The sequence below is a fragment of the Triturus cristatus genome, chromosome 3_2 (assembly GCF_964204655.1).
Source record: "Triturus cristatus chromosome 3_2, aTriCri1.1, whole genome shotgun sequence".
Lineage (NCBI taxonomy): Eukaryota > Metazoa > Chordata > Amphibia > Caudata > Salamandridae > Triturus > Triturus cristatus.
In genome coordinates this window covers 620603198-620627474 of record NC_140584.1, presented here as the reverse complement: position 1 = coordinate 620627474, position 24277 = coordinate 620603198, and the positions used below count along the sequence as shown (strand labels likewise).

At 40.7% G+C, this 24277-nt stretch overlaps 1 protein-coding gene across 5 annotated transcripts in view; it reads left to right on the top strand.

Moving 5' to 3' along the window:
* Positions 1-24277, top strand: part of SYT7 (synaptotagmin 7) — an 807051-nt gene that overhangs the window by 471346 nt on the left and 311428 nt on the right. For all 5 annotated transcript variants that reach the window (XM_085648533.1, XM_085648532.1, XM_085648534.1 and 2 more), the window contains exon 3: positions 22696-22778. In XM_085648533.1, the coding sequence (XP_085504659.1) occupies positions 22696-22778 (83 nt within the window). The remainder of the gene's footprint in view (positions 1-22695; positions 22779-24277) is intronic.

The following is a 24277-nucleotide window of genomic DNA, read 5'->3' as shown; positions in this document are numbered from 1 at the left end:
ATAATGAAAAAGACAAATGCATAAATGATTCTGAAGGCATGTTAATATCCTCAGTCTTTGTAATCGGAGATGTGCTTAAGGCCAATGTATAAAAGTCGGTCTGAGTACGCCTAGGCGGTGACAAATAGGTATACTTCCTAAGGCTACTATAGGATGCGGGAAGACAATGTGTTAATGGTAAGTACCCCACGGGGTCTCCAAGCCACACAGCTATAGACTACTCCCCATAAGAGCATGTAAATAACCAAGAGGGTATTAATAACTGCGGTTAAGCGCCCATCGAAGCCTACCTGTTAGCCAATCAGAGGTTAGAATGTTTCCTTCCTGGAGTATTTCACGCACAGCATATATCGAAGTCGGACAAGTTCCTCACTACACGGTCAAATAGTCCCGCCATTTTAGAGACGTGTGGCAGTTCAATAGTGGGCAGTCGTCTCGGCAGTATTAGGTAAACATCTCTCCTAAGAAATATAAGATGCGGGGACAATATATTTACTACCAATATGTGCCCCACGGGGTATCAAGGCAACCAAACTACATATTAGTCACCATAGCGGCAGGCAGGAGTCACGAGGTAGTGGATAGGGCAAAAAAGGAGCTTGTCTCAGCCTACCTGTTGGCTAAATGAGTATTCGGATATCGCTTTCCCGTGGTATTTCACGCACAACAAAGATGGATGTCGAATGGATTCCTCGCTAAACGTTCAAACTGTCCCGCCCTAATAAATATACGTGGCAGTTAAGTCGTGAGCCAATCGGAAACCGGAAGAATTTCCATAGAAAGAGGACTAACACGCCATCAATGAAACCATGGATTCAGCGCCATGTTGGAGCTGGTTGCTGTAATACAAAATTCATAGCGATGTGTTACATACAGAGTGTAGTGCTAATTTTAAATAGACTGTTGGGTCCAATCGTAAATAAAGCTAAATACCTCCAAAGGGATTCATTTCGAAGGATGTAAATATAACGTCAAGCGCTATGGAGAGAGGCTCTAGCTGGTAAAATCGAAATAAATACCCGATATAATGAAAAAGAAAAAAAAGAGAAAGAAATTAATGTTCAAGACCAGACAGTTCTATACTAGCATAATCAGGCAATTACGTAATAGCGTTTTCCCAAGAGATGGTTTCGTTTAACCCACATTGGACAGAATTCAGATAGAAAATCCAAAAGGTTTCTCTTTTCTTTCTGATGGAAGTGGGATTCCTACCCAGCGGGGTATGTATCTTCTCTAAGATAGTCCATCTCAGCTCTGTATCTTTATGGTTTTTGCTAAGCCAATGGTTGACTAACGGGGCCGATGTTTTGTTGGTCCGAATATTGGATTTGTGTTCACAAATTCGTAGTCTTGCCTCCCGACCAGTTTCCCCAATATAGGGGAGGTTGCAGGGGCAGATAATGGTATATACCACGTTGGATGACCGGCAGTTAGTCATTTCTTGAAGCATGATGGTTCGATTGTTGATATCAATGGTACTGCCTACAATCACCTGAGCGCATGCTTGGCTGGTACCACATCTATGGTTGCCTTCGACAGGTTTAGTGCCGACAATGGCTGTTTGAGTTAAGGTTTTATTCTCTTTGTCCGATACCTTGCCTCGAATCAGGCAATTTTTCAAGTTTTTATTGCGTTTAAACGCAAAAAGGGGTTTGGGAATCCCCATTTCCTCGTTGCCTACATTGAGCAGATACCAAAGGGAATTGATTGTTTGTCTGACCTTATGGTTGATGTTAGAATGTTTCGTTACATACACTAGTTTGTCCATCGGGTCAGATTCTTTCTGTTGGAACATGGTGTCTCTGTTGAAGTAACGGGCTCTTTTAAAGGAATCTTTAATGAGCTTTTGGGGATAACCTCTTTTAAGAAATTTGGTCTTAAGGATATCGGCTTGGACCAAAAAGTCTTTCATTTGTGAGCAATTTCTACGCAAGCGTAGAAATTGGCTGAAATGAGCAAAGACTCTTCATATGATTAGGTGCCCAATCAGGTTGTTTACATCTCCCCGGGATTTCCCTGATCCTCGCGGGCCAGTGTATGTCAGAAAGACAGACCAAGTAGCCTTTATGCTGGGCAGAAGAGGGTGTGTTTGCTCACAGTAGGCTGTGCAGGGTGCATTTAACACGTCTGCAGGGCAGAATCCGTGGCCTCATGGCTGTCTAGTGGAAGAAAGATTTGTCAATTTTTGAGTTCCACCAGAAATGAGGAGGAAGAAGGAAGAGAGAGCAGGGCTGCCCAGACACTTGTTCTGGCAGGAACTCAGCACTGTTTTCTTAGACTCAAAGATTAATTTGTAGGAGTCTCACAATTGTCCTGAGGGTAGAAATGGTCCACTTAATACTTTAATCAATCAATCACTCAGGTATTTGTTAAGTGCGATTACTCAACCGTAAGGGTCTCAAGCCATTGGGGGGGAGGGGTTGCAGGTTCCAGTCCATCTGTCGAAGAGCCAGGTTTTGAGGTTTCTTGCAAAGTTGGGGAACGATGTTTTCTGTCTGAGGTGGAGCGGAAGGCCGTTCCAGGCTCTGGCCCTGAGGAAGGAGAAGGAGCAGCCTCCTGATCTGGTCTTTCTGGTGCGGGGGACCACGGCGTAGGAGAGATGAGCTGATCGTAGGGTCCTTTGGGGTGCGTGGAATTTGAGTCGGCTGTTCAGGTATGCTGTTCCGGTATCTTGGAGGGCCTTGTGAGCGTGGGATAGCATCTTGAAGGTGACTCTAGCTTCGATGGGGAGCCAGTGGAGTGTGTGCAGGTGCTGGGGGTAATGGTAGTCCTCGGCCATAGAAGTTGTATGTTCATAAGTGAATATTTACTGACACCCACCAGTAACTTTCAAGTGAGAAAATTAACCCTCTCTGTTTCACATAAAAGCGTGGTTCTCTGCTGAGGAACACTGACGTCAATGTCTGAGTCTTCTTTTATCTTCGAGACACAGACGTGGATTTTCATCTCTACAAACAAGGACCATGAGGATCCCAGTTGAGTGGTGGAAGTGTATAGGATGGATCTTGTCTGCCTAAGTCAAGGGGTAGACTGCTATGAAGAACGCAATCCCATTCTCCAAGATATTTAACCTTATAAGAGAAGTGTCTGTCCTCCCACTTTGTTATTTTCAAACTGTTATCACACATAACCTTTACCACGCAGATTTTTACGATCATGCCTTTACCACGCATGCCTTTGCAACCAATTTTGTTGTAAAAGCATGAATGTTAAAGGCATACGCGTGGCAAAGGTTTCCCTGATCCCACCCTGAGCCCTAAAACTAAACCTTGGCACAACCCCTATTGGCCCCCAAGTCCTTTAAAAAATAAGCGGCCCCAGCCCTGAGTACCTAGGTACAGAGAAGAACCCAAACCCCACTGCTAGTAGGAGGAGTTCATTCTTGTGGATGCAGGCCCATTTCTCACCACCAGGTGAAGATGATCATGGGGCTGTGGAAGGGTTAGGCCCCTCCTCCAGCCAGGTAAGTGCAGTGGACAACCCAATATACCCTTGAGGGCTCGGGCAAATATGAATAAACAGGTAGAAAGGTGCCTTCAAGGGATTTGTTTGGTAAATAATTTGTATAATTTCGATTCTTAATTAAAGGTAGGGCAGTTGGTTCGACGTCCAGACGTGCATGCAAGACTCAAACCTTCAGAACAGCCAGATTAATTCGCTGACATCTTCACGACCACTTGAGTGTTTAACGGTGTCGGTAAACAGACACAAGAGTAGTTTTGCCACACAGAGGCTCTTTTGAGATTTAAATAACCTACAGATTAAGACGGGAGCTTTTTGACAATCAACTGAATTTCTTTGACTACAATATACTGATTAGTTACGAATTTAGGACGTCCCGCTTGATTTTCAGTGGATAAAATAACCCGCAGTGATTTGAGGGGTCAACCTTGTAAATAAAATTGTCCTGAGGATGGTCTTGGTAAAGAAAACCTAAAAACCGAAACGTCGACAATCACACTGTTTTCCAGAGAAATGGCTATATATTGTTGTGAAAAAGTGTTGGATCAATTTGAAAGTGAAGGCATCAAATATTGAAATATTTTCTTTCACTGTATTTAATTGTTGTAATTTGAAGTACCCTTTTTTTAACTAGAAATATAAATTCAATTTTTATATATACACCCGCTTGTTTCTCCTCCTTTTGGTTTATTGAATTTATTGTATTCAGGTTAATATGTGATGATTCACTCACACCTTATTCAATCCTGATTCTGACAAACTAAGCTGATTTAAGTATTGAAAAAGTGATAATTAATAAATTTGTAGGTATATAACTGCCTTGCCTCCTCCAGCCAGGCAGAAAACGTACTGGTAGTGAACAGAGAGTACTGTGAGTCAGATAGAGGAGTTCTTGGGGGGAATTAGAGGCTACGCCCCACTGCTATCAATGCAGAGAAGTTTTTGGGCCGGGAAAGGACCAGTGCCCATCACAGGGCGGAGTGCATGACATTGCACGCATTGACCATGAAATCCCCTCTTGTCGATTGCAAGGTAATCAACAGATAATACAGATTGTGACATGAGAAGCTATGGAGTACATAATATGCACACTGAGCCCTGCCATCTTCATTTTGTGTTTTATGCCTATAGTTGCAGCAAAGGGCCTTATTATGAGTTTGGAGGTGCGGGAGCGCGACCGTCCCAATCGCGCACTGTCAAACCCATGCAGGAACCGCCCACCAGATCAGAAGTTTTCTCATGGTCTGGCAGGCGGTTCTTTGGTGTTCCAACCACAATGAGAATGTCAAAGGCAGTACCTGCACGGCATGGACTGCTGCAGTCCATGCCGTGCAGGTACTGGTGTGCATGCATACAGAGGGTCCCATGTTGTTCCCCCCTTTGTGCATCCACATGGCTTGGGGCACCAGTGGCCCCCTTTGTTTCCTCACCACCACACTTATCATGGCAGTCGCAGCTCCATGAGAAGTGTGGTGGTGAGGAAACTCGTAATATGCTTGGCTGGGCTGTAGCGGCCCCACCACGCATAATGCAGCCTCAGGACCGCCACGCATCTGCCAGGGAACTACAGTTCCCTGGCGGTTGCGGCCATTGCGGTGGTCCCAAGGCGGCCTACTTGTAATAGAGCGGTTGGGAGATCGCCACCATGCGGCTGGCGATCAATGAACCGCCAGACTTATAATAAGGCCTTAAGTCATAATAAAAGAAGCAATTTAAGCATTTCTTTTTACATCAGTGTCAAACACCGCCTATTCATGCAATGGGAGGTTAAGGGGTGATAACTTGTAATAGAGCATGAGCTAAATGATACAGTATTCCGATCACACAGCCCAGCAGTGTTGCCTGCTATACTTCACAATGTGAGTGGCAGTCTGGAATGGCTGATCATTTTTTAATTATGGAGGTTGTCAGGGTGAAGAGTACCCAGAGGCAGAGAGAATGAGGAAGTTTTGGGATATCAAAAAATATGTATTCTGTGTTAAAAATGAAACATTTTACACTGGTTCGAAGGTTAGTTCTAAACTGCAGCTTGGAGCCATTAAAATGACTGAGTCTATTGAATATTATGTTGTGCCAGAACTGGCTGCAAAAAATTGCCTGCAATTTCCAACTAGTATTTATCGTGACCAGTAAAGAATTTTACAAACTGACCTATGTACTTATAAGTCAGTTTGTAAAATTATGATTCAGAGTGGGTTGCAATATGACCTATCTCATGAATATTGATGAAGCAGGTTTCTCATTGTGACTCACTCTGATTTGTGGCCATCACAGGGATGGTGGCCTGTTAGGGTCAGCTGACCACCCTATCTGTGATCGATTTATATAAAGGGTATTCAGCCAAAATATTGAGTTGCGGAAATATTGATTTTTTTATATCGTGACACAAAAATATTTTAAATATAGTTTGTAATTTTAAGTTATTTGTATTTTTAATTTACTTGTAAAATAATAAGCAGTTTGTGAGGTTTGTAGTGGTACAGAGTGGGAAGTTAATTGAGCATAATTAATTTATATCTTTCTTTATTAACACTAATTATTTATTAAGTATATAAATTGGGTAAATATAAATAAGTTATATTTTAGGTGCAGATTGTTGGGTTTTTAGGGGTATAGGTTGGGAAGGTAATTAAATAATAATTAATGATAAATTATGTATTTATTATTACATCATTAATTGCTAATTATTAATGTAAATTGTGTAATTATTATAATTTTTTAATCTCGATATATGTTAAATGTGCATTGCTAGGTATGTGGGACTGTAGTGCAAGAATTTAATGAAATAATTATTAAATAAAAAAGATCTTATATTTAATATTTTAAAAAAGTATAATTATTTTAATTGCTTAATAGTTTTTTAATGTATATATTTAGTTTTAGGTTAATGGTTTTATAATTTTATGAAATTAATACTTGCATTAAAATATGGTATGTGTTTGAAGTGAAGTACTCTCCCTACTGTTGCACTGACTGAAGTGGAAATAATACATTTCACCCCTTCAGAGTCAAATGCTTGTCTTACTGTTGCACAGACTAGAGTGGGAAATAATAAAAAATTCCCCTTCCTGAGTCCAACGCTTTCCCTACTGTTGCACAGATTTGAGTGGGAATAGTAAATTGTACCTCTGCGGAGTCCAACGCTTTACCTACTGTTGCACCGACTGGAGTGGCAATATTTACCTCACTTGAGTCTGGTGCATTTCCTACTGTTGCATAGACTGGAGTGGGAATAGTAAACTTTACCTCTCCTGAGTCCAATGCTTTCCTTTCTGTTGCTTAGACTGGAGTGGACATAGTACATGTTACCCCCTCCTGCGTCCAACACTTTCCCTACTGTTGCAGAGACTGGAGAGGGAATAGTGAATTTTACCCCTCCTGTGTCCAGTGCTTCCCCTACTGTTGCACAGACTGGAGTGGGAATAGTACATTTTACCCCTCCTGAATCCAACCCTTTCCCTACTGTTGCATAGTATATGTAGTTTTCCAGAATTTTATAGTTTTGTTTATATTGTTTAAAATTATATTATTATTATGTTTCTGTATACTGAAATGTTTTAATTATTTTTTAATTAATAATGTTTGTAATATATAATATATTTTTAGTGAAATGTATTCTTTTATATTGCTTACATTTCTTTATGTGTAATTATATTGGTATGTTTAAAAAGATCTAGTTTATTTGTTACGGTTTGTAATTTAGTTTGTATGTGTGTGTGTGTATATATATATACATATATATATATATTATCTACTGGCGGTCGCCAGTAGATAGTTATAGGTAGGACCGTGTTTCCATAGGAAATCTCAAAATTCTATTTTGAATAACTTTGGCGCCGGTTGACGGATCTTCGCGAACTTTTCAAAACTAATGGGGCGTTCCACTCAGCTCCTACCCTGAAAGTCTCGGGGGGATTTGTCAAGCGGGGGCCGAGAAAAAAGGGGGGTCCCAAAATGCGTTTTCCCCATGCATTTTCCCATAGGACCTTTAGTCGAAGGTACAGCCCGAACGGCTGAACAGAATTACTTGAAATTTGGCAGAGAGGTAGTCCTCAGGTCAGGGATGTGCCTTTTGCATAGATGGAGTCAATCTCTTCAGTAGTTCCGGGGAAAATTGCAGTAAAATGCACATACATATCTATAGCCCCGCACCGTGCGCGCACCCTAACGAGCGCAAGCGTAATTCTGATTGGTTGTTACATGTCAGTCAACGTTCGAATCGGTCGAAATCAGGAAGTGTCGGCCGCCATTTTGTTTGTTTTCAGTGCGAGAGTGGAAAAGGAAGGTGGCGAACGTGAAAAGGTGGCAGGGTAGAGAGTTCCTGACCCCCTAGCCTTTGTCAGGGGGTCCCTGAAGGACCCCGAAGGCAGAAAAAATATATATATATTTTTTTTTTTTAATCGCGGGGGTGCGCGCACCGTGCGCGCACGGTGAAAAACCATTAAAAAAAAAAAACATTTTAAAACGTCGTTTATTGAAAAATAAATATATAAAAAAAATAATAATACATACAGAACTTAGCATTTAAAAAACCATACAAATTCACTGAAAAAACCATAGGTTTCACACACGTTATAGTTAGGAATTAGCATTTAAAAAACCTTGCAAATTCACTTAAAAAACCATAGGTTTCACACATGTTATAGTTAGGTGGATATTTCACTCGTAAAAAACCAATGAAATTCCCCCGTTATAGTTACTTCAGATAACTATAACTCGCGCGACCGCCACTCTATCACAAGGATGATGTCATCAGTGATGTCAAGAGTGATGCCACTGACCATGTCATGAGTGATGTAATATGTGACGTCATGAGCACAGGATTGCGGGCGCGCGAGTTATAGTTATCTGAAGCAACTATAACGGGGGAATTTCATTGGTTTTTTACAAGTGAAATATCCACCTAACTATAACATGTGTGAAACCTATGGTTTTTTAAGTGAATATATATATATATATATCTCCAACCAAATTCCTCTGATACGGGGGGCCTCCAACCCTGGCAGGGCGGCATCAGCAACACAGGTTCAGAGCATCCTGCTGTGGCAACACCAAAGGAAAAAATAAGCCGACGCCCAACTCCGGAAACGTGCGCTTTTATTAGTTGAAAGGGGCAGCAGTCTTTGATCTTCTCCAGACGCGTTTCAGCTGCTAAATCAGCCTTAATCATTGGAAGGGCATAGTTTCTGCGCAAGCAAATTTGTGTTGCTCGGTATTCCTTCATTGCCCATAATGCACTTCAAAAGTATGATGCAATTTTGGTAAATTCGTGCTGTAGTGCCAATGTATTTTTACTGCATCACAGTCCTCTATTAAAATAAATGCACTTAAGAAGAGCTATTGGTACTACGCCCCAATAGTACACCAAGGAGCTGGAATACTCCTCTAGCGTCCCTTACTCGCTTTCATGTCGGTGTACAAGTATATATATATATATATATATTCACTGAAAAAACCATAGGTTTCACACATGTTATAGTTAGTGGAAATTTTACTGATAAAAAACCAATGAAATTGCCCCGTTATAGTTAGCGCAGGCAACTATAACTCACGCGACCACAATCCTCTGCTGATGCTAATACTGTATTTAGACACTTATTTGCCCATGCCTTCTTCCATACATTTTTAGCTATACATATATTACAAATATTTTTTTTTCATAAAGACACATATGTCATCAGCAGAGGATTGCGGTCGCGTGAGTTATAGTTGCCTGCGCTAACTATAACGGGGCAATTTCATTGGTTTTTTATCAGTAAAATTTCCACTAACTATAACATGTGTGAAACCTATGGTTTTTTCAGTGAATTTGCAAGGTTTTTTAAATGCTAATTCCTAACTATAACGTGTGTGAAACCTATGGTTTTTTCAGTGAATTAGTACGGTTTTTTAAATGCTAAGTTTTTTTCCCTTATAATAAGCCCTGTACATTTGGTGGCCTACGGCCACCAAAAGCACAGGGGGTGGGGTAAGTGTGGATAGTGTTTTTTTCCATTGTAAGAAGCCCAGCACATTTGGTGGCCTTCGGCCACCAAAAGCACAGGGTGTGGGGTAAGTGTGGATAGTGTTTTTTTTATTTTTATTTTTTTACCGTACGCTTACCGTAAGCGTACGGTAAGCGTACCCCGCGAAATTGCCGAAAAAAAAATAAAACCGTTTTTGCACTTGGGGGATGTTTGGGGACTCCCTCAACATGACTATGTGGAAGGGAGTTGTCAAAACAGCCCCTTTACATGTTTTTGGGCTTCCGATTTTAAAAATCTCTCTCAGTGCGAGAGACAAAATGGCGGCCGCCGCTTCCTGGTTTCGGCTGATTCGAATGTTTACTAAGATCTAAGAGCCAATCAGAATCGCGCTCGCGCACGCCACCGTACGCTTACCGTAAGCGTACGGTAAGCGTACCGTAAGCTGGCTCAGATATATATATTGATTTAAAGGCTATTTTCTCAGAATCTACTGAACAGATTTACACCAAACCTACAAAAGGCACTTCCTTGACCTAGGGACTACCTCTCTGCCAAATTTTGAGTAATTCTGTTCAGCCATTCGGGCTGTAGCTCGTTCTAAAGGTCCTATGGAAAAATGCATGGGAAAAACGCGTTTTGGGACCCCCCTTTTATCTCAGCCCCCGCTTGACGAATCCCCCCGAGACTTTCAGGGTAGGAGCGGAGCGTAGCGCCCCACCTATTTTGAGAAATTCGCGAGGATTCGTCGACCGGCGCCAAAGTTATTCAAAATAGAATGTTGAGGTTTTCCTATGGAAACGTGGTCCTAACTATAACTACCTACTGGCTATCGCCAGTAGGTAATATATATATATATATATATATATACTTGTTTTATAATTAAATAGAAAATAAAAATATTAAATGATGAAATAAATTAAAATTATTTAATTAATATATTTACATTTTATATCTGTCAATAAACATACACACATAATATATGTGTTTGTTTAAATAAGTATATATTTATTTGTATTATTTAAATATATTTAATTTACATTATATTACTGTTACATGTTAGTATATTTAATGTTTAATATGTTTAACGATATATATCTTAAAAACCGATATTTTTGTATATGTTTTTCAATATTAGTGTAAAACAATATTCTTTTCAATATTTTAGGTCTAGGAAAAAGATTTTTTACAATTCGATATTTTTGACACAATAGTTTTTTATCACGATGTTGAGGGTTTCGATATTTTGTCAGTGAAACGAATAAAGTACACATTTTTTTTACAGCACCTTGGTTTCCTTAAAGGAAACAGAACTGCATTTATAGAAAGTTAACCTTTTTTAAATTTGAATTTGAGAGTTTTTGACAGCTTCCAATAATCCCCTTGACTATTGCTTATTCCCCAACAAACTGTTCTCGACATTCACAAAGGGCAAGGGGTTGCTTAGCACCAATTCCATTTGCTAACACAACAACACCACAAATCATGGATCTGTACTTTTCCAATGTTTTGCAACCAGATTTCGATCAGAAATCGTTGATACATTGAGTACGAAATCAGTTTTGTGGATGGATGTCGAAAACACACCCCTTCCAATTACCGATTCTATGTCCATTTCCAAACACATTTAGCAATTCAGTAAAGGTTTTCTGCATTGCTATTTTAAATGCAAAACTATTAACCGATTTGCAACCATAACAACACAGTAGCACCTTTGGGCTTACATAAGGAGGATTCGAAGATAAAATGGTCAACAGAAAGAAAGATTTTTGAGGCATAATCTGATAAATCTAAAGTGAGTGCAACAGTGTGATCGCAAATCTCATACACATGGAGTTAGCAGCACACGCGGCCTACTCATTGAAATCAGTTTGCTTGCGATGTGAAATGATACTTGCAGATGTTGTCCATTTGGCTCACCCCCCCCTTTTTTGCCCCATTTTCTTATTGTTAACTGAATGTATTGTTATTTTATCATTTTATGTATTGTATTGTATTATTGATGCCATGTGCTTTTATGACTGTTTTTAAACAATCGAATAAAGTTTCAAGAAGAAGAGTGCAACAGTGTGATCGCAAATCTCATACACATAGCATGAGTTAGCAGCACACGCGGCCTACTCATTGAAATCAGTTTGCTTGCGAGGTATAAATCTAAAGATCTGGTGAAGGATTAATAATTTGTGGATTGTGCTTTTACTCTATAAGGAAACCCTCCTCTCAGGGCTCATTCTACTGTATTCATAATAAACACACGTTTCTAGCTATGCTTTCTTTAAGTCCAAATAGAGGGGGCATAAAAGGAGGCAAGATGTTCAAATCCTGAAATGAGCCCCTAATGGAGAATAAAAAAGCTTGTTCAAGTTACTACAGGAGATTTTAACTCCTACCTGTAACAACTTGTAATCAGTCCACATATAGCAACTTTAAATAAGTTGAGTTAGTTGAACTATACTTTGTGTTTGTTTTATCTCAGAGAGAATAGATCAATTGTTGGTAAAAATGGAATCAACTAAATTACGAGACCTAAATGGCTGCTTTAAAGAGGAGCTGTCACAAAATATGCCGATATTTCCAGGGTACAAATTCTTAAACTGTGCACTTGAACACTGCTGCCCTTTCAGCTGTACCATTCAGAATACATATGGTTTAAATTGTTCAATTCAGAGAGCAAAAGAGAAAAGCAACAAATGTAATTTGTGGAACTTTCTAATCATAGTGGAGGGACTCGTAGTGACTTTAAAAGGGAAAAAAATGGCCACCTGCCAGTTTAATACTTCCAAGATTCTAAATTTGGAAGTCATTCTTTAAGAAAATGCAATTTGTTAAGTATTTGACTTTCAGAACGAATTTTTCGAGATTTATTTTATATTTCTGGACAACAAACAAAAAGTATTTAACACACTCACAAACGTTATGAGAGCTAATAACCCTTTGCTTCTATTTATATACGTTTTTTAATTAAAGAATTTCATGCCTCCAAACGAAATTTAAGAAATGAATGGTTAATGTGTAAACACTGGTTTAGTAGGGAAATCCTAGATCTATGTCACCCAATCCACAGAAATATTTATTACATATTTATGAAAATCTACTAACAAAAATCCAGTAAATAGAAATTGTGCTGCCTGGACTTCGAATATTATGAATAAAATAAAAAGGAGGTGAATTGGATGTTAGTCTCAATAATATTAAATATTATTGCCGTCCTTTTTATCAATGTTGTTGATGTTTCATTCAAATAATTAAAACACATTGTTCCTTTAATGTAGAAAACTTCTATTTGATACTTACTCTGTGGAGCCCAGTTATAAAAATAGCTACTGGCCATGCAAGTCAACCTTTACAAATAATTAAATTAAATAATTTATGCTTTGATTAATAGCTCAGAAAATTCTAAAAATTAACTTGGAATTTTTTTAACTTGATCGTGAAGACGGGCAGAATTGCAGCTGCCGCCTTAACATTCCTCCTGTATATTTCAATGGATATAGAATTTCTTTGCCAAAGTTTTGGAAGTGTAGTATCATCTTGGTAATCAATAAAAAAATGCCATCGCTATCTCACTGCACTTACACTATAATTGTGCATTTGGACGCCAAATTAAGATATTTGTTAATGTTTAACATAGGCAATTGAGGACTTTATTTGAAGGGGATGAAAACTCAACTCTGTTTTCTCTGAGTACCATGGAGTTGGGTAACAATAAATATATGTTATTCAGCACCAAGATGCCCCTTTGGGGGTGAACGTTTGCTTTACAAATACATGTTAATGTTATGTTATGTTATGTTATGTTATGTTATGTTATGTTATGTTATGTTATCAAACAGACATTCACCAAGAGCAAATCTATGTATGACTGGGGCTACTAAACCTTGAAAAACAAACTCAGTTAACTTGTAAACATGAATGGTGTACCATAAGTAAGTTTTATAAAGCAACTGTTTTATAACACGATAGTCTTGATAAACATGATTTTTATAAATAAATACAGTAACAAGCCAATTGTAACTCAATTGTATATCAGTTTTGGAGGAACTTTTCCTTTTGTGTGTATGATCGAGCTAATAGTCACTTTATAAATAGATCCCTGCAAATGACTGAGGTTGGACAATGTGGATAAGTCGTCACAAATTATCAAGACAAAAAGGGAAACAGCCTTTACCATGCATCCATTTGCCATGTAGTAATTTACTACACAAATAAGTATGTTTTTTAAAAATAGCAGAACTTTCATGTTATTTTATTAAAATTAAGTTTTGGTGCGAGTAAAGGTAAAGGGAGGTAAGGGTGGTTTTAGGGGTGGGAAAAGGTAAATGGAAGTAAGGGTAGCTTTAGGGTTTGGGGTCGGGAGAGGTAATGGAAGGTACAGGTGATTTTAGGATTATGGTGTGAGGGTGGGTTTTTAAAGGTGAGGGAAGGTAAGGAATAAAAAGGAGTGGTTTGGGGGTTCCCCCTCCAAAAGCAATATATAGTTGCATATATATTTGTGTGTATCGGCAAAGATATATATACACACACATATATATATTTTAGCTGTAAAGGTCAACTTGTAGTATTACATGTGTGGTAAAGGTATGCGTGGTAATGACATGCGTTGTAAAGACCTGCAACCAAGCAAAAATGGCTCCTAGTAATGTATGTCTTATATTCAATGTTGTTCAACTTTTGTATCCTATTTGGAAAGCCCCCAGATTGCGCCACTGTGCTTGAAATCAAAGACCAGAAGTATTTTGATGTATGCAGATAACTTCTTGCTATGTGATTGTGATTAAGCCCAAATTGATCAAATTGATCTTTATAGACGGATCAATTTACTTTAGAATAATAATGCGGCTAGACAACAGCTGCTGTCTGGCTGCTAGGGCTATTGAAAATCCAGCAACATCCATTCAAGCACTAGTTGACAACAGCACAAAATGAGCCACCTGGCCAGCAATCACTTGCATGTAAACAATAATATCAAATTGATAATTAATAAAAAATATTGCACCTTCTGCTTCTTCTAAACATTGTAAATAACAAATCATACCGTTGCCTAATATAATGGCACTCACATTTTTGACCTTCGAAAGATGTTGCCAGGATTCAAACTTGGGACCTTCAGAATCGATGCTGATGTCAGCAGGTGCTTTAACTCACTCAGTTCACTAGCTAAATAAAACAAAGTATACATTGTCTTATTAGGGGATATATGGTATTCTGCTCTATGATAGGCCCGTGGCTATGTACTTATGGTACCCACAATGCGAAATTTGACTACTACTAGACATACTCTTTATCATTGGAAAAGGCACCATTATGGTCAGTCGGGTTACCAATTCCCTCTAGGTCATTTCGAGAACGTTTTCCTGTACTTTTGTGTGGTCCCTAATTCATTCTGGATGTTGTGGTTTGGTTTTGCCTTCATTGAACTATTTTGGCAAACACTCCTATAATCAGTAACTTGTCAGTGAAATGTTCAGGACTGGAGACAGTGTCCATTATAACCTGGAGTAAGAAGATCACCTTTGTTGTGAGGGAGGTCCTGTTGTGGTCGCAGCACACACTCAGGTTTAGCAACAATCTCCAAAATGCAGCTCTCTGGATACTGAATGACAGTCTACATGTAAGAGACAGTAGACACACTGGTGCCACAGCCTGCTGCCTCATCAGTTGGCCCAGGGCATGTCTGCATCCACCATGGGTAAGCACCTATGCAGGATTCAAGGAGCTTAATTTGGAAAAATGTAAGTGCCAGGGCCCGAGGTGGTTGACAATATCGATTGTCCCTGCCAGCATTGCCAAATACTAACCATCACACAATACAAGTGAGACACTTTGAGTATTCCATGTCACCTAACGGTGTAAATATGACTCAGACCCATTGCATTAATTATTTTAAGTATATACATAGTAGATTGCTCATTGGTTCTCCTCAAATGTATACACACCGTGGTAGACTGTCATTAATAAGTGCCAGTGTTTTTGCTGGACTATGGGACTCTGAAATTACTTACATGAGTTATTTAGTACTATATATCCAGTTTAAAAAATTCAACACCACAGCATTGTGACCAGGATAGTTCTAGGTATCGCCATCTCTTGGTGCAAGACCTTGATTAGTGCACATATAGCAGTTTGCAGTGACCCTTAGGTGTTTTCATTTCTTTCTAGGTCCATCTTTAGGACAGTGCAACTATTGCCGCCACACCTAGGGGAGAACCATGGGGGGCGAACCTCAAGATAACTCTGGTGATTAATGTTCCTGCTGGAGAGAGATCTTTGTGGAGAAAGAATGTGTACTATGCAGATCACAGAATTGCACTTATGTGGATAGCTCAGTGGGTTACTGCTTTTGTCACATACATCCTTTTGTTACTTGCAGTTCATAAGTTACAATCCTAATATAGCACAGTGAGCTATGAAGTTCTACCAAAGAGCTGCATGCAAACTGTATAATATAGGTTGGTTACAACTTTTCGCTTAGTCTTTCATTATCTATTCCTAATGTTGCTGCAAAGGGTTAATTTGGGTAGAAATAGATTCTTATTAGTAAAGCCGATCCCAACCAGTGCTTTAAAACAAATAAAATGTATGTGAAGAGGGGACTATGGCGCTGCAGGAGGGTGGTTGTGAGGGAATGACGAAGATCATGGGGGCGCCAAAGGAATTGTTGCACAGGGCACCACCAGTGCTACAACCAGCCGCTTCTTTCAACCCTATCTGAAAATATCAAAAGCGCTCACTGGATATGGTTGAGCCCATCTTGCTTTATAGAAAGCAGAATGAGACCCGATGATGAAGCATGCCACTAATAGAATCTGAAAGGGTCTTTAAGAAAAATAAGAATATTTTTCTACTGGTATCATTTTCCCGTAAGTGGGATCTCTAGGTCGAGTGATAGGTTACCTGTAGGACTATTGGGGTGCTGAGGTTCTTACATACTTGAGTCCTGCTGCCACTGCACTTGCTGCGCTTTCAAGGCTATGCCACAGTGCTTACTGAATGGCACACACAGAGGAGTGTGAGGGGCCGACTGCACTACAAATTTGGCAGTCTTTTAGTGCTCTATTTGCAGGCAGAGGAGCTATTTTCTTTGCTTGCACAAGAGCCCAAGGCACCCTAACAGCATCACAACACTGCCCCGTGTATGGCCCGGGCACCTCTGTACTGAGCGCGCATGCTGCCTGTGTGCAGACCCGCTCTATTCCCCAGGCTGGCGGGAAGTCTGGATGCAGGCCTCCGGGGGCGGGATATGAATATGCAGATCGCACCTCCTCTCGTTCGCCGGCCTACGGGGGCACTTCATGATTCAGCGCTGTGTGGCACCTTGTCCTCCCTAATCTCTGGGATTAATTCAGTGCCAGGAATATGCAATAAGCACCCAAAGACTGCAGAGGGAGAGGCGGCTGGCACGCTGAAGTGCCAAGCAATGGAAATGGAATGGAAGGAAGAAGTGGTGCAATCAGGCAAAACTTTGTGCGAGAGCGTCGAGCAAGCTGGGCTTACTGCTTGGTGTGGTATTCAAGGTTGGAAGCAGAGTGCGAGTATTGTTTTGTGACAGAGTATTGCTTTGCAACATTTCTATAGTGCTTACTGCTTACAGGACCTAAGTGGGGCATTGAAGCACTTGCCTACATGGGACACATGCTACACCATTTAGGTGTGTGGTTGGAGGTGTGTTGTCTTTCTTTTGATCCTGTGTGAGAAGTGTTTCCATGTTGTGCATGAGGACCACCAATGTGCTGGTTATTGTGTGGTGGAGCGCATCGCTCAGCAGCAGCGTGATGGAGAGCCGCGCAGTTTATGGTTTTCAGTAAGCTGGCAGATTTGGGCACCACTGTCTTTGTAATGTGGCTGCTCTATTTATTGGTTTGCGGTCACAGTTTATGGAGCTCTTAGTCTTATTCTGTACAGCACAAGGTACCCTGTTCGGGTGAACGCTTGAGTTGTTGTCGTTGTAACCTAAGGTGAGAAGATGGTTTCATGTCACCTAGGAAAACTTTCTAGCGCTAGCCTGTAGTTTGACAACCCAATGCATTCTAGCAGCTGTAGCCCTGTCTACTCTGATGACCTTGAATAATTCTTAAACAGACTGTTTTAAATACTGTCTTCCTTTAATTTATTTTTAATGTGGGTGATGTGTGAGAGTCTCTTACAGACATTTTGCAGAGATTGTGTTTATGTTTCATGCAACATCCATAAAAAAGTTTCTTTTAGAACAAAACAGGACCTAACATATGAGTGTGTTGCACATAGCTTGGTTCATAGTTGAGGTTGTGAGTTAGTTGCACAGAGCTGGGGTTTATAATTGAGTGTATGAGTTAGTTACACATAGCTAGGTTTATAGTTGAGTGTGTGAGTTAGTTGTACAGAGCTGGGTGTACAGCAGAGTGCGATGCACAGATTTAGATTTATAGTCGAGTGTGCTAAATAGTTGTGCAAAGCTGATGTTGTGTGTGGGGCTGATGAATTGCATGGAGCTGGGATTTAAAGCGAAGGTTTATAGTTGAGTATGTGAGTTAGTTGAACAGAGTTGGGTGTACAGCTGAGTGTGTTGTACAGAGCTGGGGTTTTAAAGTTGAGTGTGTTAACTAGTTGTGCAAAGCTGATGTTTATAGTTGTGTGTGTGAATGATGAATTGCACAGAGCCGGGTGTAAAGATGAGTGTGCTGCACATAGCTAGGTTGATAGTTGAGTATGTGAGTTAGTTGAACAGAGTTGGGTGTACAGCTGAATGTGTTGTACAGAGCTGGGGTTTTATAGTTGAGTGTGTTAACTAGTTGTGCAAAGCTGATGTTTATAGTTGTGTGTGTGAATGATGAATTGCACAGAGCTGGATGTACAGATAAGTGTGTTGCACATAGCTCGGTTTATAGTTGAGGTTGTGAGTTACTTGAACAGAGTTGGGTGTACGGCTGAGTGTGTTGTACAGAGCTGGGGTTTTATAGTTGAGTGTGTTAACTAGTTGTGCAAAGCTGATGTTTATAGTTGTGTGTGTGAATGATGAATTGCACAGAGCTGGGTGTACAGATAAGTGTGTTGCATATAGCTCAGTTTATAGTTGAGGTTGTGAGTTAGTTGCACAGAGTTGGGTGTACAGCTGAGTGTGTTGTACAGAGCTGGGGTTTTATAGTTGAGTGTGTTAACTAGTTGTGCAAAGCTGATGTTTATAGTTGTGTGTGTGAATGATGAATTGCACAGAGCTGGGTGTACAGATAAGTGTGTTGCATATAGCTCAGTTTATAGTTGAGGTTGTGAGTTAGTTGCACAGAGTTGGGTGTACAGCTGAGTGTGTTGTACAGAGCTGGGGTTTTATAGTTGAGTGTGATAACTAGTTGTGCAAAGCTGATGTTTATAGTTGTGTGTGTGAATGATGAATTGCACAGAGCTGGGTGTACAGATGAGTGTGTTGCACATAGCTCGGTTCATAGTTGAGGTTGTGAGTTAGTTGCACAGAGTTGGGTGTACAGCTGAGTGTGCTGTACAGAGCCGGGGTTTTATAGTTTAGTGTGTTAACTAGTTGTGCAAAGCTGATGTTTATAGTAGTGTGTGTGAATGATTAATTGCACAGAGCTGGGTGTACAGATGAGTGTGTTGTACAGAGCTGGGGTTTTATAGTTTAGTGTGTTAACTAGTTGTGCAAAGCTGTAGTTTATAGCTGTATATGTGAATGATGAATTGCACAGAGCTGGGTGTACAGGTGAGTGTGTTGCACATAGCTCGGTTTATAGTTGAGGTTGTTAGTTAGTTGCACAGAGTTGGGTGCACAGCTGAGTGTGTTGTACAGAGCTGGGGTTTTATAGTTGAGTGTGTTAACTAGTTGTGCAAAGCTGTAGTTTATAGCTGTATATGTGAATGATGAATTGCACAGAGCTGGGTGTACAGATGAGTGTGTTGCACAGAGCTGGGGTTTTATAGTTTAGTGTGTTAACTAGTTGTGCAAAGCTGTAGTTTATAGCTGTATATGTGAATGATGAATTGCACAGAGCTGGGTGTACAGGTGAGTGTGTTGCACATAGCTCGGTTTATAGTTGAGGTTGTGAGTTAGTTGCACAGAGTTGGGTGTACAGCTGAGTGTGTGGTACAGAGCTGGGGTTTTATAGTTGAGTGTGTTAACTAGTTGTGCAAAGCTGTAGTTTATAGCTGTATATGTGAATGATGAATTGCACAGAGCTGGGGTTACTAGCGGAGTGTGTGAAAACATTCCACAGTGCTATGGTTATAGCTAAGCATATGAATGTATTCCCCAGAGAGAGGGTGTACAGCCGAGTGTGCTGCACAGAGCTGGGGTTTACATTTTAGTGTGTGAATAGATTTCACAATGATGGTGTTTATATCCAAGCACATGAATGTGTTCCTCAGAGCTGGGTTGTACTGCTGAATGTGTGAATGTATTACTCAGAGCTGAGGTTTTTCGCATTGTAAGTGCGAGACACTAAGCTGTGGTTTATAGTAGTATGCAAATGTGCAGTGCTTAGTGTGTGAATGTATTGTTCCTTGCTGTGGTTTGTAACTACTAAATGTGTTACAAAGAACTGGGATTTATAACAGTTTGTAAAAGTATTGTGCAGAGCCGGAGTTTATAACAGTGTGTTCGAATGTATTACAACGAGCTGTGGTTTATAACGTTTTTAGACGTACTGGTATGGCGCAGAATGTGGGCTGCAGCAGTGAATAAATGTATTGCACATACCTGGAGTTTATAATGTTTGAATGTTTGAATGTATTAAAAAGAGCTGTGGATTACTTTCTAGCAGTTTGTAAATGTATTGCACAGAGCGGGATTTTATAATAGTGTGTGAATGTATTACAAAGAGCGGAGGGTTTAGTTTATACACGTATTGCTCAGAATAATGTTGATACCCGTATGTAAATGCATCGCACAGTGCTGGAGTGTATTCCCACTTGTCAATGTAATACACGCTGTCTGAGTTTACAGCTGAACGTGCGAAGTTACTGCTGCCGCTGGTGTTCATAAATAAGTGGGAAGTAACTGCCTAGTACTTGGTTTATGGCTCAATGCCTGGTGTTCGGATTTACAGCCGAGCCTGCGGATGCTGCGTGGTGCCTAGCTAATGTCCACTCTTGAGGTTAACTTCTCTGGTTAGCATAGCCAGTGCCACGGAAATTATGCTATTCTGCACCTGTGGCATTTACCACATATTTATGGATTTGCCACATAATCCATTAGCTGCTACATAACTGATAGATTTTTACACAAAAATGTTGTTTCTAGGATAAACGAATCAAATTTTACAAAACATGTTGCTGTGCAGTAGAAGGCTCTTCGCACAGGCTTAGTCACCATTCAGCAATACTATCAAAACATATGCTGTATTATGCTGTATAGTTTGCACACCTTGCTGCACAATTTCGTTAATCCTCCTGCATAATGCGGGCCTCTTCTATTGCATAACCCCAGTGGCCCTGAACATGTGAGTTTACAGCTTTGTCTGTGTAGGTGACCGGGGTCTTTATAACTTTAGGAGTATAATTATAGAGTGCACTTACTGGTCTGTGATGTGGTAAGTATAGTCTGGTGTGTACATTTAGGTGTGTGTGTGTATTGTGTGTATGTGTTGTGTCCTCAAGTGTGCGTGTGTGTGTGTCCTAGAGTGTGTGTATCCAAGTGTGGGTGTTGTACTGTTTAGTTGCTACCCGGGGCTGTTGTGGGGTGACTGTCTTCCCACAGTGAGACACCGGCATGTGCGTTTTTTTTTTTTTATCTATGTGTTGTTGTGTGTTTCTTTCTCTGTTTCACCTATTTGCACTATAATACATGACAGTTTGAACTGACCACATCTTTTGGGCAAACACTGAGTGCCACCCACAGCATGGGCATGTCTACAGGTGGAGACAGTCAACTAGCATTTCCAGGATCCTTCCTACATCTGTATGAGAATTGATTTGCCAATCAGACCAAGCTACCAAAGATGAGCCACTGTTACATTCATTCGCGCCTGTTTGCCTCTGGGCTCTTTTGGGCAGTGCGGCTGCCCAGTAACTGCATTCATCGAGACTGGCCTCTCTCACAAAGTCTGGCAGCAAAATTTCTAACCGAGTTCTTCGCATTTGTGTATCCTAACCAAAATGTACACATATACGTCTGAGCACATAAAACGATTCTGTGATCTTAAAATTTTGAATTGATTTTATTGTAGCTGTTCAGTCGAGGCAGCTCTAATGCATCACAAAAGAATTTGAGTCAGTCCTATAAAATATGCTATTCTGTATGGCTGCAATGACTACAATTATGGGATCCCAATCCTATATGGAACACTTTAAAGGCAAAGCATGTTATAAATTATAGCTCCTAGATCAAAGATTTTAAAAGAAATTGAGTCTCCAACAACTTTCAGTTGCATTAGCTGTTCCTCCTAGAAGCATTAAGTCAATCACAGGCAGGTCACAAAAACTAGAACGTTTAAGGCACTTGCTGCCTCACTGCAAGAAAGGAGAGCAAAGTGACCAAACATTGCATCATGATGGGGACTCCTTTCGTCTGAGTCGAAGGAAAAAGGAATCCTACTGGATTGTACTTCGTAGGTTCCCATACACTTCATATGCTTAAACATCCCTGCTTCCAACTCAATACCTGTCCCATTGCTGCACATACTCGCATCCATTGATGCCGACACACAGTGATTCCATGATGGAGGGAACATCATGTGCTCAGTTTTCCTTCATAGCTCTCGGCCTGTATGAGTCATAATAATCAGGGTCCTCTGACCAATGGCAATTTTTCTGTTAAGCGCATTTGAAAGGATGAATCATTTTGACTGCGACAGCAGGAAGCTGATGGCCGGTCCATCCAAATGAGGGGCACAAACACATTTCCAGCTGTGTTGTTTGTCCAACATCAGACATGCAGTCAGATGAGGTGGAACCTTTGCACCTGTTCCACCCACAGTGCTAAGTGGATGAAAACTGCAGGTTGAACATGGATCCCTGAGAAAGTCAAAATGCACTTGCAAAGGAACAGGCAGTTGTTTAAACCTCCTTGCCTTCACCCCTCACAATATCTGTATGTATGTATGTTACATTTTTGTAGCGCGAACCTAGCCAGAAGGCAGTGGAGCACTGTACATGGTCAAGGCAAGCTTAAAGTCGCCAACTAATAGGAGAGAAAACTGAGTTGTGGCCAGTTAATGCATTGTGATGTAGTGTTCTTTAAAGAAATGAGTCTTTAATTCTCTCCCACCCAACTCTAGGTTATCAGTCACTACAAACTACACCTTTTGAAAAATGTAATTCTCATGGTTTGTTCTTTTACCATTTGTAGGGTAAACGGTATAAGAACCCTCTGGAGACAGTGGGGACCCCGGATTCCAGCCGCGGGGGTCGAAGTGAAAAGAAAACCATCAAGTAAGTGCCGTGGAAGGGGGGAGGGATTTTTTTAGGTGTGTGGATTAAGAAGGGCTTCAAAGACTCAGGGATGAAAGATAATGCCTGTTAGTACTTGTAGTCTTGGTTGCACAGTTAAGGTTTGGACTTCATGCCCCACAAGGCATTCAACTAAGAAGCATCTCGTGTTATTGTCATTCATTCTTCATTTAAATGTGGTGTGAGTTGAGTGTTCTGGACTGTAAAGTACCCATCAGCCACTTCCTACACTAGGCCTAGCAGGAGGGACATCTGCCAGTGGTTAGTCTCTCTTCATTGCAGCCATTCACCGTACATCTCAACTGAAGATTGATCTTTTTTAGGCTTCTGATATTGAGACCTGCTTGTTAATCATCTGCTTCTGCCTGCTCAGAGGGGCTCCTCTGAGGCCCTCTTGTTGTATCTTGCTCGTGCCTGCAATAGGCGGGAGCAGAATGTAACTTGGGTTCTTCGTTGGCTACTACACCCATCTGCTCAGGGGAGTCTTCATGGTTCCCTGAGGTCCTCCCATTGTATCTTGCTCCTGCCTCCTTGCAGTTGGTGGGAGCATTTTTTTTATTTGTTCTTCATTGCCCACTGACCCAGCCTGCTAAGGGAAGCCTTCATCAGGCTTCTGATGCCTCCCTTTTCTTCTTGGGAAGTGTATGGGGTTTGCATCTTCCAAGTTCCACCTGCCACAGTCATTCAGTGTACCTTTCCATTTTTCTGCCCATCATGTTCGAGGCATTCTAGGCCCTCCAAAGGATTGCTGTGGTCACAGGAACTGTGCTTCCCCTAACTGTAGGTTATGACAGACCCCTGTATGTGGCAGTGTGCACTGGCATTCTAATCATTAAAAAGCAAGTGTCTGCCAAGATATAGCAAAACAAAGATGGGATGGAGAAAGAAGGGCTTATTGTGTCCAACATTTAACTTTTACTATTGCTGCCATCATCAGGTATCAGCATGCAGGAGCCAATATGACTTTTTCTCTTAATGCAAGGGAGACAGGTAGTTGTAATCTGATCCATTAGCAAGGAGGCTGAACTCCCAAGTGCTCAGATCATAGCAGACAGCCCATAATTTCAGGACTTAGCCGACCAGGCCTTCCGGCAAAAGCCTTCAACCAGTAGCCCTTCAGCCAAAGCATTTCAGCAACCATGACTTTATCCTTTGTGAAATTTTCCAACCTGCCCTCAGTGATCAGGCCTTCAGGCACCAAATGTTCAAATATTAAGCCTTCCACTAGCAGACCCTTTGGCCTCTAAGCCATATGCTACCGTTCCATTAGTGAGCAGCCATTTCACAACCAGTCCCCACTATCAATCTGTTAAGGCACTAAATCTCCTAACACCTGACCTTCAGTCTACATTCAGAAAAGCATCTCTTCAAATACCAACTTCGCCCAAGAAGTCTCTGGACCACAATAATCCAGCCAACAGAATTGGAATTGAGGGTCATACATTTGTAAGATGGGAGAGTGCCTCCTATCCTGGAACAAG